Source organism: Bufo bufo, chromosome 6, assembly GCF_905171765.1.
Source record: "Bufo bufo chromosome 6, aBufBuf1.1, whole genome shotgun sequence".
NCBI lineage: Eukaryota > Metazoa > Chordata > Amphibia > Anura > Bufonidae > Bufo > Bufo bufo.
Genome location: NC_053394.1, coordinates 6343007 through 6364703, shown reverse-complemented (window position 1 = coordinate 6364703; position 21697 = coordinate 6343007). Strand labels below are relative to the sequence as shown.

Below are 21697 nucleotides of genomic sequence, written 5' to 3'. Positions count from 1 at the left end.
TACAAGAATATAACTACTATAATACTGCTCCTATGTACAAGAATATAACTACTATAATACTGCTCCTATGTACAAGAATATAACTACTATAATACTGCCTCCTATGTACAGGAATATAACTACTATAATACTGCCTCCTATGTACAAGAATATAACTACTATAATACTGCTCCTATGTACAAGAATATAACTACTATAATACTGCCTCCTATGTACAAGAATATAACTACTATAATACTGCTCCTATGTACAAGAATATAACTACTATAATACTGCTCCTATGTACAAGAATATAACTACTATAATACTGCTCCTATGTACAAGAATATAACTACTATAATACTGCCTCCTATGTACAGGAATATAACTACTATAATACTGCCTCCTATGTACAAGAATATAACTACTATAATACTGCCTCCTATGTACAAGAATATAACTACTATAATACTGCTCCTATGTACAAGAATATAACTACTATAATACTGCCTCCTATGTACAAGAATATAACTACTATAATACTGCTCCTATGTACAAGAATATAACTACTATAATACTGCTCCTATGTACAAGAATATAACTACTATAATACTGCTCCTATGTCCAAGAATATAACTACTATAATACTGCTCCTATGTACAAGAATATAACTACTATAATACTGCCTCCTATGTACAAGAATATATCTACTATAATACTGCTCCTATGTACAAGAATATAACTACTATAATACTGCTCCTATGTCCAAGAATATAACTACTATAATACTGCTCCTATGTACAAGAATATAACTGCTATAATACTGCCTCCTATGTACAGGAATATTACTACTATAATACTGCTCCTATGTACAAGAATATAACTGCTATAATACTGCTCCTATGTACAAGAATATAACTACTATAATGCTGCTCCTATGTACAAGAATATAACTACTATAATACTGCTCCTATGTACAAGAATATAACTACTATAATACTGCTCCTATGTACAAGAATATAACTACTATAATGCTGCTCCTATGTACAAGAATATAACTGCTATAATACTGCCTCCTATGTACAGGAATATAACTACTATAATACTGCCTGCTATGTACAAGAATATAACTACTATAATACTGCTCCTATGTACAAGAATATAACTACTATAATACTGCCTCCTATGTACAAGAATATAACTACTATAATACTGCTCCTATGTACTAGAATATAACTACTATAATACTGCCTCCTATGTACAGGAATATAACTACTATAATACTGCCTGCTATGTACAAGAATATAACTACTATAATACTGCTCCTATGTACAAGAATATAACTGCTATAATACTGCCTCCTATGTACAGGAATATAACTACTATAATACTGCTCCTATGTACTAGAATATAACTACTATAATACTGCTCCTATGTACAAGAATATAACTACTATAATACTGCTCCTATGTACAAGAATATAACTACTATAATACTGCTCCTATGTACAAGAATATAACTACTATAATACTGCCCCTATGTACAAGAATATAACCACTATAATACTGCCCCTATGTACAAGAATATAACTACTATAATACTGCTCCTATGTACAAGAATATAACTACTATAATACTGCCTCCTATGTACAAGAATATAACTACTATAATACTGCTCCTATATACAAGAATATAACTACTATAATACTGCCCCTATGTACAAGAATATAACTACTATAATACTGCTCCTATGTACAAGAATATAACTACTATAATACCGCCTCCGATGTACAATAATACAATTACTATAATATTGTCCCCTATGGAGTTGTAATTTATTGTTATAATCGTCTTGTGCTGTTACTCGTAGTGTAATATATCTGGTTTCCATGGTTACTGATTCTTTTTTCCTCTTCCCACAGCTCAGAATTGCTCCGGCTTCCGCACCTGCTCTCAGTGCTTGGAGCACCCTGGTTGTGGTTGGTGTAATGACCCCAGTAACACTGGGAAAGGCAGTTGTATAGAAGGTTCTTACCGGGGACCGATGAAACCTCAGGGCAAACAGTCGAGTGAAATGGTTCTGGATTCCAGTTTGTGCCCACGGGACAAGAACTACGAGTGGTCGTTTATTCACTGTCCAGGTGAGAACGGTGATGTCCTCTGTCAGAGGCCTGATTTTTACAGTTTTCATGTCTAGGTCATCTATTAATTCTACAAGTGGCAGCACAAGATCCGGAGAATTCATCTCCATGGTCATTTCTTATCTGGTGTCCTCAGTGGTCATTTCTTGCCTGGTGTCCTCAGTGGTCTCTTCTTATCTGGTGTCCTCAGTTGTCATTTCTTATCTGTGTCCTCAGTGGTCTCTTCTTATCTGGTGTCCTCAGTGGTCACTTCTTATCTGGTGTCCTCAGTGGTCATTTCTTATCTGGTGTCCTCAGTGGTCACTTCTTATGTGGTGTCCTCAGTGGTCACTTCTTATCTGGTGTCCTCAGTGGTCATTTCTTATCTGGTGTCCTCAGTGGTCATTTCTTATCTGGTGTCCTCAGTGGTCTCTTCTTATCTGGTGTCCTCAGTGGTCTCTTCTTATCTGGTGTCCTCAGTGGTCTCTTCTTATTTGGTGTCCTCAGTGGTCTCTTCTTATTTGGTGTCCTCAGTGGTCTCTTCTTATCTGGTGTCCTCAGTGGTCTCTTCTTATCTGGTGTCCTCAGTGGTCTCTTCTTATCTGGTGTCCTCAGTGGTCTCTTCTTATCTGGTGTCCTCAGTGGTCTCTTCTTATCTGGTGTCCTCAGTGGTCACTTCTTATTTGGTGTCCTCAGTGGTCACTTCTTATCTGGTGTCCTCAGTGGTCACTTCTTATCTGGTGTCCTCAGTGGTCACTTCTTATCTGGTGTCCTCAGTGGTCATTTCTTATCTGGTGTACTCAGTGGTCTCTTCTTATCTGGTGTCCTCAGTGGTCTCTTCTTATCTGGTGTCCTCAGTGGTCTCTTCTTATTTGGTGTCCTCAGTGGTCTCTTCTTATTTGGTGTCCTCAGTGGTCTCTTCTTATCTGGTGTCCTCAGTGGTCTCTTCTTATCTGGTGTCCTCAGTGGTCTCTTCTTATCTGGTGTCCTCAGTGGTCTCTTCTTATCTGGTGTCCTCAGTGGTCTCTTCTTATCTGGTGTCCTCAGTGGTCACTTCTTATTTGGTGTCCTCAGTGGTCACTTCTTATCTGGTGTCCTCAGTGGTCACTTCTTATCTGGTGTCCTCAGTGGTCACTTCTTATCTGGTGTCCTCAGTGGTCTCTTCTTATCTGGTGTCCTCAGTGGTCACTTCTTATCTGGTGTCCTCAGTGGTCACTTCTTATCTGGTGTCCTCAGTGGTCTCTTCTTATCTGGTGTCCTCAGTGGTCACTTCTTATCTCGTGTCCTCAGTGGTCTCTTCTTACCTGCTGTCCTCCGTGTTTAATTCTTATTTGGTGTCCTCAGTGGTCTCTTCTTATCTGGTGTCCTCAGTGGTCACTTCTTATCTGGTGTCCTCAGTGGTCACTTCTTATCTGGTGTCCTCAGTGGTCACTTCTTATCTGGTGTCCTCAGTGGTCTCTTCTTATCTGGTGTCCTCAGTGGTCTCTTCTTATCTGGTGTCCTCAGTGGTCACTTCTTATCTGGTGTCCTCAGTGGTCACTTCTTATCTGGTGTCCTCAGTGGTCTCTTCTTATCTGGTGTCCTCAGTGGTCTCTTCTTATCTGGTGTCCTCAGTGGTTTCTTCTTATCTGGTGTCCTCAGTGGTCTCTTCTTATCTGGTGTCCTCAGTGTTTAATTCTTATTTGGTGTCCTCAATGGTCTCTTCTTATCTGGTGTCCTCAGTGGTCACTTCTTATGTGGTGTCCTCAATGGTCACTTCTTATCTGGTGTCCTCAGTGGTCACTTCTTATCTGGTGTCCTCAGTGTTTAATTCTTATTTGGTGTCCTCAGTGGCCTCTTCTTATTTGGTGTCCTCAGTGGTCAATTCTTATCTGGTGTCCTCAGTGGTCTCTTCTTATTTGGTGTCCTCAGTGGTCTCTTCTTATCTGGTGTCCTCAGTGGTCTCTTCTTATCTGGTGTCCTCAGTGGTCTCTTCTTATCTGGTGTCCTCAGTGGTCACTTCTTATCTGGTGTCCTCAGTGGTCACTTCTTATCTGGTGTCCTCAGTGGTCACTTCTTATCTGGTGTCCTCAGTGGTCTCTTCTTATCTGGTGTCCTCAGTGTTTAATTCTTATTTGGTGTCCTCAATGGTCTCTTCTTATCTGGTGTCCTCAGTGGTCACTTCTTATGTGGTGTCATCAGTGGTCACTTCTTATCTGGTGTCCTCAGTGGTCACTTCTTATCTGGTGTCCTCAGTGGTCACTTCTTATCTGGTGTCCTCAGTGGTCTCTTCTTATCTGGTGTCCTCAGTGTTTAATTCTTATTTGGTGTCCTCAATGGTCTCTTCTTATCTGGTGTCCTCAGTGATCACTTCTTATATGGTGTCCTCAATGGTCACTTCTTATCTGGTGTCCTCAGTGGTCACTTCTTATCTGGTGTCCTCAGTGGTCACTTCTTATCTGGTGTCCTCAGTGGTCTCTTCTTATCTGGTGTCCTCAGTGTTTAATTCTTATTTGGTGTCCTCAATGGTCTCTTCTTATCTGGTGTCCTCAGTGATCACTTCTTATATGGTGTCCTCAATGGTCACTTCTTATCTGGTGTCCTCAGTGGTCACTTCTTATCTGGTGTCCTCAGTGGTCACTTCTTATCTGGTGTCCTCAGTGGTCACTTCTTATCTGGTGTCCTCAGTGGTCTCTTCTTACCTGGTGTCCTCAGTGTTTAATTCTTATTTGGTGTCCTCAGTGGTCACTTCTTATCTGGTGTCCTCAGTGGTCTCTTCTTATCTGGTGTCCTCAGTGGTCTCTTCTTATCTGGTGTCCTCAGTGGTCTATTCTTATCTGGTGTCCTCAGTGGTTACTTCTTATCTGGTGTCCTCAGTGGTCACTTCTTATCTGGTGTCCTCAGTGGTCACTTCTTATCTGGTGTCCTCAGTGGTCACTTCTTATCTGGTGTCCTCAGTGGTTACTTCTTATCTGGTGTCCTCAGTGGTCACTTCTTATCTGGTGTCCTCAGTGGTCTCTTCTTATCTGGTGTCCTCAGTGGTCTCTTCTTATTTGGTGTCCTCAGTGGTCAATTCTTATTTGGTGTCCTCAGTGGTCTCTTCTTATTTGCTGTCCTCAGTGGTCACTTCTTATCTGGTGTCCTCAGTGGTCTCTTCTTATCTGGTGTCCTCAGTGGTCACTTCTTATCTGGTGTCCTCAGTGGTCTCTTCTTATCTGGTGTCCTCAGTGGTCTCTTCTTATCTGGTGTCCTCAGTGGTCACTTCTTATCTGGTGTCCTCAGTGGTCACTTCTTATCTGGTGTCCTCAGTGGTCTCTTCTTATCTGGTGTCCTCAGTGGTCACTTCTTATCTGGTGTCCTCAGTGGTCTTTTCTTATCTGGTGTCCTCAGTGGTCTCTTCTTATCTGGTGTCCTCAGTGGTCTCTTCTTATCTGGTGTCCTCAGTGGTCACTTCTTATCTGGTGTCCTCAGTGGTCACTTCTTATCTGGTGTCCTCAGTGGTCACTTCTTATCTGGTGTCCTCAGTGGTCTCTTCTTATCTGGTGTCCTCAGTGGTCTCTTCTTATCTGGTGTCCTCAGTGGTCACTTCTTATCTGGTGTCCTCAGTGGTCTCTTCTTATCTGGTGTCCTCTGTGGTCACTACTTATCTGGTTCCTTATAATACTACTGTATAATGTACACTGTATATTATAATACTGCTGTATATTATAATACTGCTGTATAATGTACACTGTATATTATAATACTGCTGTATATTATAATACTGCTGTATAATGTATGCTGTATATTATACTACTGTATAATGTACACTGTATATTATAATACTGCTGTATAATGTACACTGTATATTATAATACTGCTGTATATTATAATACTGCTGTATAATGTACACTGTATATTATAATACTGCTGTATAATGTATGCTGTATATTATAATACTGTATAATGTACACTGTATATTATAATACTGCTGTATATTATAATACTTCTGTATAATGTGCACTGTATATTATAATACTGCTGTATAATGTAGACTGTATATTATAATACTGCTGTATAATGTATGCTGTATATTATAATACTGCTGTATAATGTACACTGTATATTATAATACTGCTGTATATTATAATACTTCTGTATAATGTATGCTGTATATTATAATACTGCTGTATAATGTACGCTGTATATTATAATACTGCTGTATAATGTATGCTGTATATTATAATACTGCTGTATAATGTACGCTGTATATTATAATACTGCTGTAGAATTTATGCTGTCTCGCTCCTTATAATGTTCAGTGTATTATAACACTTCTGCGCTGTCTCGCTCTATAACGCCGTCTCCTTTCTTGTAGCGTGTCAGTGTAACGGCCACAGCACCTGCATCAACAACAACATCTGTGAACAGTGTAAGAACCTGACCACAGGGAAGCACTGCGAGGCCTGCATGGCGGGATACCACGGGAATCCCACCAACGGCGGAGAATGTGAAAGTAAGTGATCCTGGAGGCTACCTGCCTGCAACTACACCGTATCCTATAGACCACACTGACCGGATACTGGGGGATACGTGACTATAACTATACAGTATCCTATAGACCATACTGACCGGATACTGGGGGATACGTGACTATAACTATACAGTATCCTATAGACCATACTGACCGGATACTGGGGGATACGTGACTATAACTATACAGTATCCTATAGACCACACTGACCGGATACTGGGGGATACATGAATATAACTATACAGTATACTATAGACCACACTGACCGGATACTGGGGGATACATGACTATAACTATACAGTATCCTATAGACCACACTGACCGGATACTGGGGGATACATGACTATAACTATACAGTATCCTATAGACCACACTGACCGGATCCTGGGGGATACATGAATATAACTATACAGTATCCTATAGACCACACTGACCGGATACTGGGGATACATGACTATAACTATACAGTATCCTATAGACCACACTGACCGGATACTGGGGATACATGACTATAACTATACAGTATCCTATAGACCACACTGACCGGATACTGGGGGGATACATGACTATAACTATACAGTATCCTATAGACCACACTGACCGGATACTGGGGGATACATGACTATAACTATACAGTATCCTATAGACCACACTGACCGGATCCTGGGGGATACATGAATATAACTATACAGTATCCTATAGACCACACTGACCGGATACTGGGGATACATGACTATAACTATACAGTATCCTATAGACCACACTGACCGGATACTGGGGATACATGACTATAACTATACAGTATCCTATAGACCACACTGACCGGATACTGGGGGGATACATGACTATAACTATACAGTATCCTATAGACCATACTGATCGGATACTGGGGGATACATGACTATAACTATACAGTATCCTATAGACCACACTGACCGGATACTGGGGGATACATGACTATATACAGTATCCTATAGACCATACCGACCGGATACTGGGGGGATACATGACTATAACTATACAGTATCCTATAGACCATACTGACCGGATACTGGGGGGATACATGACTATAACTATACAGTATCCTATAGACCATACTGACCGGATACTGGGGGATACATGACTATAACTATACAGCATCCTATAGACCATACTGACCGGATACTGGGGGATACATGACTATAACTATACAGTATCCTATAGACCACACTGACCGGATACTGGGGGATACATGACTATAACTATACAGTATCCTATAGACCACACTGACTGGATACTGGGGGATACATGACTATAACTATACAGTATCCTATAGACCATACTGACCGGATACTGGGGGATACATGACTATAACTATACAGTATCCTATAGACCATACTGACCGGATACTGGAGGATACATGACTATAACTATACAGTATCCTAAAGACCATACTGACCGACTACTGGGGGATACATGACTATAACTATACAGTATCCTATAGACCACACTGACCGGATACTGGGGGATACATGACTATAACTATACAGTATCCTATAGACCACACTGACCGGATACTGGGGATACATGACTATAACTATACAGTATCCTATAGACCACACTGACCGGATACTGGGGGATACATGACTATAACTATACAGTATCCTATAGACCACACTGACCGGATACTGGGGGATACATGACTATAACTATACAGTATCCTATAGACCATACTGACCGGATACTGGGGGATACATGACTATAACTATACAGTATCCTATAGACCATACTGATCGGATACTGGAGGATACATGACTATAACTATACAGTATCCTATAGACCATACTGATCGGATACTGGAGGATACATGACTATAACTATACAGTATCCTATAGACCATACTGACCGGATACTGGGGATACATGACTATAACTATACAGTATCCTATAGACCATACTGATCGGATACTGGGGGATACATGACTATAACTATACAGTATCCTATAGACCATACTGACCGGATACTGGGGATACATGACTATAACTATACAGTATCCTATAGACCACACTGACCGGATACTGGGGATACATGACTATAACTATACAGTATCCTATAGACCATACTGACCGGATACTGGGGGATACATGACTATAACTATACAGTATCCTATAGACCATACTGACCGGATACTGGGGGATACATGACTATAACTATACAGTATCCTATAGACCACACTGACCGGATACTGGGGATACATGACTATAACTATACAGTATACTATAGACCATACTGACCAGATACTGGGGGATACATGACTATATACAGTATCCTATAGACCCCACTGACCGGATACTGGGGGATACATGACTATAACTATACAGTATCCTATAGACCATACTGATCGGATACTGGGGGATACATGACTATAACTATACAGTATCCTATAGACCACACTGACCGGATACTGGGGGATACATAATTATAACTATACAGTATACTATAGACCATACTGACCGGATACTGGGGGGATACATGACTATATACAGTATCCTATAGACCACACTGACCGGATACTGGGGGATACATGACTATAACTATACAGTATCCTATAGACCATACTGACCAGATACTGGGGGATACATGACTATATACAGTATCCTATAGACCACACTGACCGGATACTGGGGGATACATGACTATAACTATACAGTATCCTATAGACCATACTGATCAGATACTGGGGGATACATGACTATAACTATACAGTATCCTATAGACCACACTGACCGGATACTGGGGGATACATGACTATAACTATACAGTATCCTATAGACCATACTGATCGGATACTGGAGGATACATGACTATAACTATACAGTATCCTATAGACCATACTGACCGGATACTGGGGATACATGACTATAACTATACAGTATCCTATAGACCATACTGATCGGATACTGGGGGATACATGACTATAACTATACAGTATCCTATAGACCATACTGACCGGATACTGGGGGGATACATGACTATAACTATACAGTATCCTATAGACCACACTGACCGGATACTGGGGATACATGACTATAACTATACAGTATCCTATAGACCATACTGACCGGATACTGGGGGATACATGACTATAACTATACAGTATCCTATAGACCATACTGACCGGATACTGGGGGATACATGACTATAACTATACAGTATCCTATAGACCATACTGACCGGATACTGGGGATACATGACTATAACTACATACGGATGCAGACCGCAGAGCGGATATAGTCGTGTGCATGAGACCGCATCCTCGTATTCCCATTATATACCGTATAGTTGCCTCCTCCTCTTCTCTGTGTATCCCATGTTCCCCCGTCTCGTCTGTATTCGCCACAGCCGTGTTTTTTCTGCCTTTCCTCTAGATTTCTGACTTGCACAAACATTTTGCGACTTTTTGCATTTTTACACCATTCACTTCAGGTTAGAAAAGTGGGTGGGGGAGTGGGCGTGGCCATTTATGTTAATGAGATTCTCTTCCGATTTATCTCTGAGACTCAGTAACTGGGGCGTTTTTTGCCGCTCTTCCTCTGCGCTGCCGTCAGATGCGTCTAATTTATGACGAGACGCGCGCCTTGTCGTCAATTAGGCGGATTTGGGGCAGTCCTGGCGCCCCTGGCTGGAGTAGCTTTTCGCTAACATTTGCGCCTGTTTCCAGAGGTAAATGTTAGTAAGTTTTTCGGAGTTGGAGCGCTGGCCCCGACCACCTCCCCCACTTTCCCGGCCGGCCCCCGTCACGCACAACTTTACGCCTAAAATGGTCCCTTAGTAAATGTGTCCCGTGTGCCCACAAATTTATCAAACAACCTGCGCTATCTGATAAATGTGACGTAAAGTACAACGCAGACGAACACATCCCCCCATGATACCCCCCCCGTGCGTTGCTGTTTGGCGGTCGTAGGTTGAAGCGTTTGCTGTGAATTGTGTCTTATTTCCATTGCTTCCTGACTCCACACAATGGACGCCGCTGACCCTGGCGCCGCTCGTCGTGCCCTCATCTCCCTGCTAAGAATGGATGCAGGAAACATTCACTCTTCTTCCTATTGACAGATGCACGACTTTCAGTAATTCGGCAGCGCGGCGGAGGGCTGGACCGCGCTCTCCGTCCGCGCGCTGTCACCGTGATCTATGGTCCTGCTTGTTATTCTGTAGGGACACATTACAGAACTCACCGAATAAGCTCTCCTGTCACCTTTACTAAATTATGTTCAAAGCAATAATGGCCAGAATCAATTCCCACGCCCCGAGAATCCGTGTATATATTGTAGCCAGCGGTTCTGCGGCCGTTCCTGGGTCCCAGATGCCAACGTGCGAAATGAAGTGAATCGCAGATCACAGTAATGGATTCAGCGACGTTCTTCGTGCAGAAAAGAAGCAAAAGATGCTAATACAAGGGCGGAATTTAAAGGGCCAGTCCAGTCGCCTGTGTTCTTCTATTGCAGCTTCTCCTTCCGTTTTCAATGGCCAATAGAGTGAGGAGCCCAAAGGAAACCAGCCCCCCACTGCTCCATTCCAGCTCCGAGGGTCCCTGGCCTGTACGCATCCAGACGGGGTCACATTCTGCAGTCGCTCGTTGTTACAATGTATCAGTATCCACGTCTCGGCTTAGTAACTTGCCCTGACCTAATCCTTCTCACAGCTGAGGGTTTGCTGCAGTCTGTTCGTGAGCACAATCCTCTGTAAGGTAAAAAGCAGCACAAATCCCTCTCCTGCCGTGGACTCCAGGCTGATAGGTCTTGTCTGCACTGATGCACTGAAACACATCCTCAGCTGTGAGTAGTAATAGGCCTGTACATGATTTCATTGTTTCCTGGTGTCTGGTTTCCATTTACTGACAGAAAGCAGATATCTTCAAAATAGTCACAAAATGTATGGACAATCTGCAGAACTTTTCATTATATATCATGCTTTAGTTCTATGTCCCTTCTCCCCCAGTAAAATCCCCGGCATTTTCCTGCCGCAAAAGCAGAAATTATCAGTTTATATTTAATTTCCTTCTTTTAATCCTCCCGGGGGAGGGGGGGGGGGGGGGCATGGATATAATCGAGTGCAGGAAGCCATTGCTGTTGCCTATGGTAACTTTGTTTCTGAACATCACTGTAAATATAAATGCCGGATTAAAGGGTAACTGTCATATTTTATTTTATTTTATTTGTTAGTCTCTTAAAGCTCGGCATGTATACCTGAGTTAGTCTGTCATTGATTGTCAGAAGATCTGTAATTACCTTATAATAACAGCGTTCATTAAAGTCCCTTTCCACTGCTCCCTTAAAAGACAGTTGCTAGGGCTTGTCTGTCTTCCTTTTAGTATAAAGAGAAGACGGAGGGGCGGTCCTTCACACTGCATTAGGCTTCAGAGTGAGGAGGCGTGTCTCTCAGTAATCCAATCTGATTGGCTGGCAGGGAGCTGCTGGCTACAGCAAGTGTGTATGGGAAGTGAGGGGAAAGCAGTTTTGGCTTCAGAGAACTGGAAGAGGAGCCATCCTGAGAAGGTCCTCATATTGTAAATGTTTAAACAGCTGTAACTAAGGGAAAATCTCAAGGAAAACAGCGGTATGTGAAGAAACTAAAGATTGCTTTATGCATAATGCTGCTGAGCTCCATAATCTCATCTAAACTTCTTTTGATCAGGACTGTATGTGCAAAGAAAAATTAACAGAATCAGTTCATCTAAAAAAAGGTAGGTTTGCTGTTGAGCAGGGATGACCAACCCGCAGCTCTCCAGCTGTTGCAAAACTACAACTCCCAGCATGCCCAGTCTGCCTACAGCTCTCAGCCCACAGCAGGGCATGGTGGGAGTTGTAGTTTTACAACAGCTGGAGGGCCGCAGGTTGGCCAGCCCTGCCATTGAGGATTCCGGGAAAGCTGGGATTCGGAAGAATTCCTTGAATTCAGCTCTGATGTAAATGGACGCAGTAACGTTCCTCTTAATCCTGCAAGTCAAGAAGTGACGGTATATATTCACTTCATTAATCTATATAGCGTGCCGGGGCTGTAAAGAATTATTGGCTTCGGCTGTAATCAACTTTGCAGATGTCGATGGCGGTGATGTGCAGCGTGTACACTGTCACGAGAGCAGCAGCTCTAATTGGGTGCGTACGTAGCGGTCTGCAGTATTGGTTTATTGGGATTTCCCCCTTGTACTTATCCGGGGATCAGCGCGATACTTCATGTTTACTGCTCAGAAAAACCTCTCAGGACATTTATCTCCGGCAGCAGAATCCCAGGAATCGGCACATTCCTGGTGTATTGACCCTGACATGAGGGTGGGGGCGATCGAGGGGGGTTGGGCAGATGGGAAGGATTTCAGGGGTTCATTATATGGAACAAAAGGGGATAACTTTATATTATGATGACTTGTCAAATCCTGCCTCCATATTAATGACGTGAGTGATGCATTTCTCTCTCATAGCAAAGGTTGTAATTACAGTACCTTTATACTCTGAATAATGGAACAATCACACCACAGGAGCAAAGATTTCATAGTCTTATCACCTCGATAAAAGCTTTCTCACTGCGACCTCCTGGCAAGTAATGTGCCATGTACGGGGTACGGAAAGGAGCGGAGGAGGAGAAGTGACAAACTGGTCACAGAAATAGTAAAGCTGCAATATTCATTATCTACAAGAATATAACTACTATAATACTGCTCCTATGTACAAGTATATAACTACTATAATACTGCTCCTATGTACAGGAATATAACTACTATAATACTGCCTCCTATGTACAAGAATATAACTACTATAATACTGCTCATATGTACAAGAATATAACTACTGTAATACTGCTCCTATGTACAGGAATATAACTACTATAATGCTGCCTCCTATGTACAAGAATATAACTACTATAATACTGCTCCTATGTACAAGAATATAACTACTGTAATACTGCTCCTATGTACAGGAATATAACTACTATAATACTGCCTCCTATGTACAAGAATATAACTACTATAATACTGCCTCCTATGTACAAGAATATAACTACTATAATACTGCCTCCTATGTACAAGAATATAACTACTATAATACTGCTCCTATGTACAGGAATATAACTACTATAATACTGCTCCTATGTACAAGAATATAACTACTATAATACTGCCTCCTATGTACAAGAATATAACTACTATAATACTGCTCCTATGTACAAGAATATAACTACTATAATACTGCTCCTATGTACAAGAATATAACTACTATAATACTGCTCCTATGTACAAGAATATAACTACTATAATACTGCCTCCTATGTACAAGAATATAACTACTATAATACTGCCTCCTATGTACAAGAATATAACTACTATAATACTGCCTCCTATGTACAAGAATATAACTACTATAATACTGCCTCCTATGTACAAGAATATAACTACTATAATACTGCCTCCTATGTACAAGAATATAACTACTATAATACTGCTCCTATGTACAAGAATATAACTACTATAATACTGCCCCCTATGTACAAGAATATAACTACTATAATAATGCCCCCTATGTACAAGAATATAACTACTATAATAATGCTCCTATGTACAGGAATATAACTACTATAATACTGCCTCCTATGTACAAGAATATAACTACTATAATACTGCTCCTATGTACAAGAATATAACTACTATAATACTGCTCCTATGTACAAGACTATAACTACTATAATGCTGCCTCCTATGTACAAGAATATAACTACTATAATACTGCCTCCTATGTACAGGAATATATCTACTATAATACTGCTCCTGTGTACAAGAATATAACTACTATAATACTGCTCCTATGTACAAGAATATAACTACTATAATACTGCTCCTATGTACAGGAATATAACTACTATAATACTGCCTCCTATGTACAGGAATATAACTACTATAATACTGCTCCTATGTACAAGAATATAACTACTATAATACTGCCTCCTATGTACAAGAATATAACTACTATAATACTGCTCCTATGTACAAGAATATAACTACTATAATACTGCTCCTATGTACAAGAATATAACTACTATAATACTGCCTCCTATGTACAAGAATATAACTACTATAATACTGCTCCTATGTACAAGAATATAACTACTATAATACTGCCTACTATGTACAAGAACATAACTACTGTAATACTGCTCCTATGTACAAGAATATAACTACTATAATACTGCCTCCTATCTACAAGAATATAACTACTATAATACTGCTCCTATGTACAAGAATATAACTACTATAATACTGCCTCCTATGTACAGGAATATAACTACTATAATACTGCTCCTATGTACAGGAATATAACTACTATAATTCTGCCCCTATGTACAAGAATATAACTACTATAATACTGCTCCTATGTACAAAAATATAACTACTATAATACTGCTCCTATGTACAAGAATATAACTACTATAATACTGCTCCTATGTACAAGAATATAACTACTATAATACTGCTCCTATGTACAAGAATATAACTACTATAATACTGCTCCTATGTACAAGAATATAACTACTATAATACTGCCTCCTATGTACAAGAATATAACTAGTATAATACTACCTTCTATGTACAAGAATATAACTACTATAATACTGCCCCTATGTACAAGAATATAACTACTATAATACTGCTCCTATGTACAAGAATATAACTAGTATAATACTACCTTCTATGTACAAGAATATAACTACTATAATACTGCCCCTATGTACAAGAATATAACTACTATAATACTGCCTCCTATGTACAAGAATATAACTACTATAATACTGCTCCTATGTGCAAGAATATAACTACTATAATACTGCTCCTATGTACAAGAATATAACTACTATAATACTGCCTCCTATGTACAAGAATATAACTACTATAATACTGCTCCTATGTACAAGAATATAACTACTATAATACTGCCTCCTATGTACAGGAATATAACTACTATAATACTGCTCCTATGTACAGGAATATAACTACTATAATTCTGCCCCTATGTACAAGAATATAACTACTATAATACTGCTCCTATGTACAAAAATATAACTACTATAATACTGCTCCTATGTACAAGAATATAACTACTATAATACTGCTCCTATGTACAAGAATATAACTACTATAATACTGCTCCTATGTACAAGAATATAACTACTATAATACTGCTCCTATGTACAGGAATATAACTACTATAATACTGCCTCCTATGTACAAGAATATAACTAGTATAATACTACCTTCTATGTACAAGAATATAACTACTATAATACTGCCCCTATGTACAAGAATATAACTACTATAATACTGCTCCTATGTACAAGAATATAACTAGTATAATACTACCTTCTATGTACAAGAATATAACTACTATAATACTGCCCCTATGTACAAGAATATAACTACTATAATACTGCCTCCTATGTACAAGAATATAACTACTATAATACTGCTCCTATGTGCAAGAATATAACTACTATAATACTGCTCCTATGTACAAGAATATAACTACTATAATACTGCCTCCTATGTACAAGAATATAACTACTATAATACTGCTCCTATGTACAAGAATATAACTACTATAATACTGCCTCCTATGTACAAGAATATAACTACTATAATACTGCTCCTATGTACAAGAATATAACTACTATAATACTGCCTCCTATGTACAAGAATATAACTACTATAATACTGCTCCTATGTACAAGAATATAACTACTATAATACTGCCTCCTATAGACCACACTGACCGGATACTGGGGGGATACATGACTATAACTATACAGTATCCTATAGACCACACTGACCGGATACTGGGAGATACATGACTATAACTATACAGTATCCTATAGACCATACTGACCGGATACTGGGGGATACATGACTATAACTATACAGTATCCTATAGACCACACTGACCGGATACTGGGGGATACATGAATATAACTATACAGTATCCTATAGACCATACTGACCGGATACTGGGGGATACATGACTATAACTATACAGTATACTATAGACCACACTGACCGGATACTGGGGGATACATGACTATAACTATACAGTATCCTATAGACCATACTGACCGGATACTGGGGATACATGACTATAACTATACAGTATCCTATAGACCACACTGACCGGATACTGGGGGGATACATGACTATAACTATACAGTATACTATAGACCACACTGACCGGATACTGGGGGATACATGACTATAACTATACAGTATCCTATAGACCACACTGACCGGATACTGGGGGGATACATGACTATAACTATACAGTATACTATAGACCACACTGACCAGATACTGGGGGATACATGACTATAACTATACAGTATCCTATAGACCATACTGACCGGATACGAGGGGATACATGACTATAACTATACAGTATCCTATAGACCATACTGAGCGGATACTGGGGGATACATGACTATAACTATACAGTATCCTATAGACCATACTGACCGGATACGAGGGGATACATGACTATAACTATACAGTATCCTATAGACCATACTGAGCGGATACGAGGGGATACATGACTATAACTATACAGTATCCTATAGACCATACTGACCGGATACTGGGGGGATACATGACTATAACTATACAGTATCCTATAGACCACACTGACCGGATACTGGGGGGATACATGACTATAACTATACAGTATACTATAGACCATACTGAGCGGATACTGGGGAATACATGACTATAACTATACAGTATACTATAGACCACACTGACCGGATACTGGGGGATACATGACTATAACTATACAGTATCCTATAGACCACACTGACCGGATACTGGGGGGATACATGACTATAACTATACAGTATCCTATAGACCACACTGACCGGATACTGGGGGATACATGACTATAACTATACAGTATACTATAGACCACACTGACCGGATACTGGGGGATACATGACTATAACTATACAGTATCCTATAGACCATACTGACCGGATACTGGGGGATACATGAATATAACTATACAGTATCCTATAGACCACACTGACCGGATACTGGGGGATACATGACTATAACTATACAGTATCCTATAGACCACACTGACCGGATACTGGGGGATACATGACTATAACTATACAGTATCCTATAGACCATACTGACCGGATACTGGGGGATACATGACTATAACTATACAGTATCCTATAGACCACACTGACCGGATACTGGGGGATACATGACTATAACTATACAGTATCCTATAGACCACACTGACCGGATACTGGGGGATACATGACTATAACTACACAGTATCCTATAGACCATACTGACCGGATACTGGGGGGATACATGACTATAACTATACAGTATCCTATAGACCATACTGACCGGATACTGGGGGATACATGACTATAACTATACAGTATAATACTGCTCCTATGTACAGGAATATAACTACTATAATTCTGCCCCTATGTACAAGAATATAACTACTATAATACTGCTCCTATGTACAAAAATATAACTACTATAATACTGCTCCTATGTACAAGAATATAACTACTATAATACTGCTCCTATGTACAAGAATATAACTACTATAATACTGCTCCTATGTACAAGAATATAACTACTATAATACTGCTCCTATGTACAGGAATATAACTACTATAATACTGCCTCCTATGTACAAGAATATAACTAGTATAATACTACCTTCTATGTACAAGAATATAACTACTATAATACTGCCCCTATGTACAAGAATATAACTACTATAATACTGCTCCTATGTACAAGAATATAACTAGTATAATACTACCTTCTATGTACAAGAATATAACTACTATAATACTGCCCCTATGTACAAGAATATAACTACTATAATACTGCCTCCTATGTACAAGAATATAACTACTATAATACTGCTCCTATGTACAAGAATATAACTACTATAATACTGCTCCTATGTACAAGAATATAACTACTATAATACTGCTCCTATGTACAAGAATATAACTACTATAATACTGCTCCTATGTACAAGAATATATCTACTATAATACTGCCTCCTATGTACAAGAATATAACTACTATAATACTGCTCCTATGTACAAGAATTTAACTACTATAATACAGCTCCTATGTACAAGAATATAACTACTATAATACTGCTCCTATGTACAAGAATATAACTACTATAATACTGCCTCCTATGTACAGGAATATAACTACTATAATACTGCCTCCTATGTACAAGAATATAACTACTATAATACTGCCCCTATGTACAAGAATATACCTACTATAATACTGCTCCTATGTACAAGAATATAACTACTATAATACTCCTCCTATGTACAAGAATATAACTACTATAATACTGCTCCTATGTACAAGAATATAACTAGTATAATACTACCTTCTATGTACAAGAATATAACTACTATAATACTGCCCCTATGTACAAGAATATAACTACTATAATACTGCCTCCTATGTACAAGAATATAACTACTATAATACTGCCTCCTATGTACAAGAATATAACTACTATAATACTGCTCCTATGTACAAGAATATAACTACTATAATACTGCTCCTATGTACAAGAATATATCTACTATAATACTGCCTCCTATGTACAAGAATATAACTACTATAATACTGCTCCTATGTACAAGAATTTAACTACTATAATACTGCTCCTATGTACAAGAATATAACTACTATAATACTGCTCCTATGTACAAGAATATAACTACTATAATACTGCCTCCTATGTACAGGAATATAACTACTATAATACTGCTCCTATGTACAAGAATATAACTACTATAATACCGCTCCTATGTACAAGAATATGACTACTATAATACTGCTCCTATGTACAAGAATATATCTACTATAATACTGCCTCCTATGTACAAGAATATAACTACTATAATACTGCTCCTATGTACAAGAATTTAACTACTATAATACTGCTCCTATGTACAAGAATATAACTACTATAATACTGCTCCTATGTACAAGAATATAACTACTATAATACTGCTCCTATGTACAAGAATATAACTACTATAATACTGCCTCCTATGTACAAGAATATAACTACTATAATACTGCTCCTATGTACAAGAATATAACTACTATAATACTGCCTCCTATGTACAAGAATATAACTACTATAATACTGCCCCTATGTACAAGAATATACCTACTATAATACTGCTCCTATGTACAAGAATATAACTACTATAATACTCCTCCTATGTACAGGAATATAACTACTATAATACTGCTCCTATGTACAAGAATATAACTGCTATAATACTGCTCCTTTGTACAAGAATATAACTACTATAATACTGCCTGCTATGTACAAGAATATAACTACTATAATACTGCTCCTATGTACAAGAATATAACTACTATAATACTGCCTCCTATGTACAAGAACATAACTACTATAATACTGCCTCCTATGTACAAGAATATAACTACTATAATACTGCCTCCTATGTACAAGAATATAACTACTGTAATACTGCTCCTATGTACAAGAATATAACTACTATAATACTGCTCCTATGTACAAGAATTTAACTACTATAATACTGCTCCTATGTACAAGAATATAACTACTATAATACTGCTCCTATGTACAAGAATATAACTACTATAATACTGCCTCCTATGTACAGGAATATAACTACTATAATACTGCCTCCTATGTACAGGAATATAACTACTATAATACTGCCTCCTATGTACAAGAATATAACTACTATAATACTGCTCCTATGTACAAGAATATAACTACTATAATACTGCCTCCTATGTACAGGAATATAACTACTATAATACTGCCTCCTATGTACAAGAATATAACTACTATAATACTGCTCCTATGTACAAGAATATAACTACTATAATACTGCTCCTATGTACAAGACTATAACTACTATAATGCTGCCTCCTATGTACAAGAATATAACTACTATAATACTGCCTCCTATGTACAGGAATATATCTACTATAATACTGCTCCTGTGTACAAGAATATAACTACTATAATACTGCTCCTATGTACAAGAATATAACTACTATAATACTGCTCCTATGTACAGGAATATAACTACTATAATACTGCCTCCTATGTACAGGAATATAACTACTATAATACTGCTCCTATGTACAAGAATATAACTACTATAATACTGCCTCCTATGTACAAGAATATAACTACTATAATACTGCTCCTATGTACAAGAATATAACTACTATAATACTGCTCCTATGTACAAGAATATAACTACTATAATACTGCCTCCTATGTACAAGAATATAACTACTATAATACTGCTCCTATGTACAAGAATATAACTACTATAATACTGCCTACTATGTACAAGAACATAACTACTGTAATACTGCTCCTATGTACAAGAATATAACTACTATAATACTGCCTCCTATCTACAAGAATATAACTACTATAATACTGCTCCTATGTACAAGAATATAACTACTATAATACTGCCTCCTATGTACAGGAATATAACTACTATAATACTGCTCCTATGTACAGGAATATAACTACTATAATTCTGCCCCTATGTACAAGAATATAACTACTATAATACTGCTCCTATGTACAAAAATATAACTACTATAATACTGCTCCTATGTACAAGAATATAACTACTATAATACTGCTCCTATGTACAAGAATATAACTACTATAATACTGCTCCTATGTACAAGAATATAACTACTATAATACTGCTCCTATGTACAGGAATATAACTACTATAATACTGCCTCCTATGTACAAGAATATAACTAGTATAATACTACCTTCTATGTACAAGAATATAACTACTATAATACTGCCCCTATGTACAAGAATATAACTACTATAATACTGCTCCTATGTACAAGAATATAACTAGTATAATACTACCTTCTATGTACAAGAATATAACTACTATAATACTGCCCCTATGTACAAGAATATAACTACTATAATACTGCCTCCTATGTACAAGAATATAACTACTATAATACT

General features: G+C 38.4%; 1 protein-coding gene across 1 annotated transcript in view; it reads left to right on the top strand.

The window, feature by feature from the left end:
- Positions 1-21697, top strand: part of ATRNL1 (attractin like 1) — a 453110-nt gene that overhangs the window by 140745 nt on the left and 290668 nt on the right. The window contains exons 18-19 of the mRNA XM_040438845.1: positions 1901-2119; positions 6435-6572. Coding sequence (XP_040294779.1) covers positions 1901-2119; positions 6435-6572 — 357 coding nt within the window. The remainder of the gene's footprint in view (positions 1-1900; positions 2120-6434; positions 6573-21697) is intronic.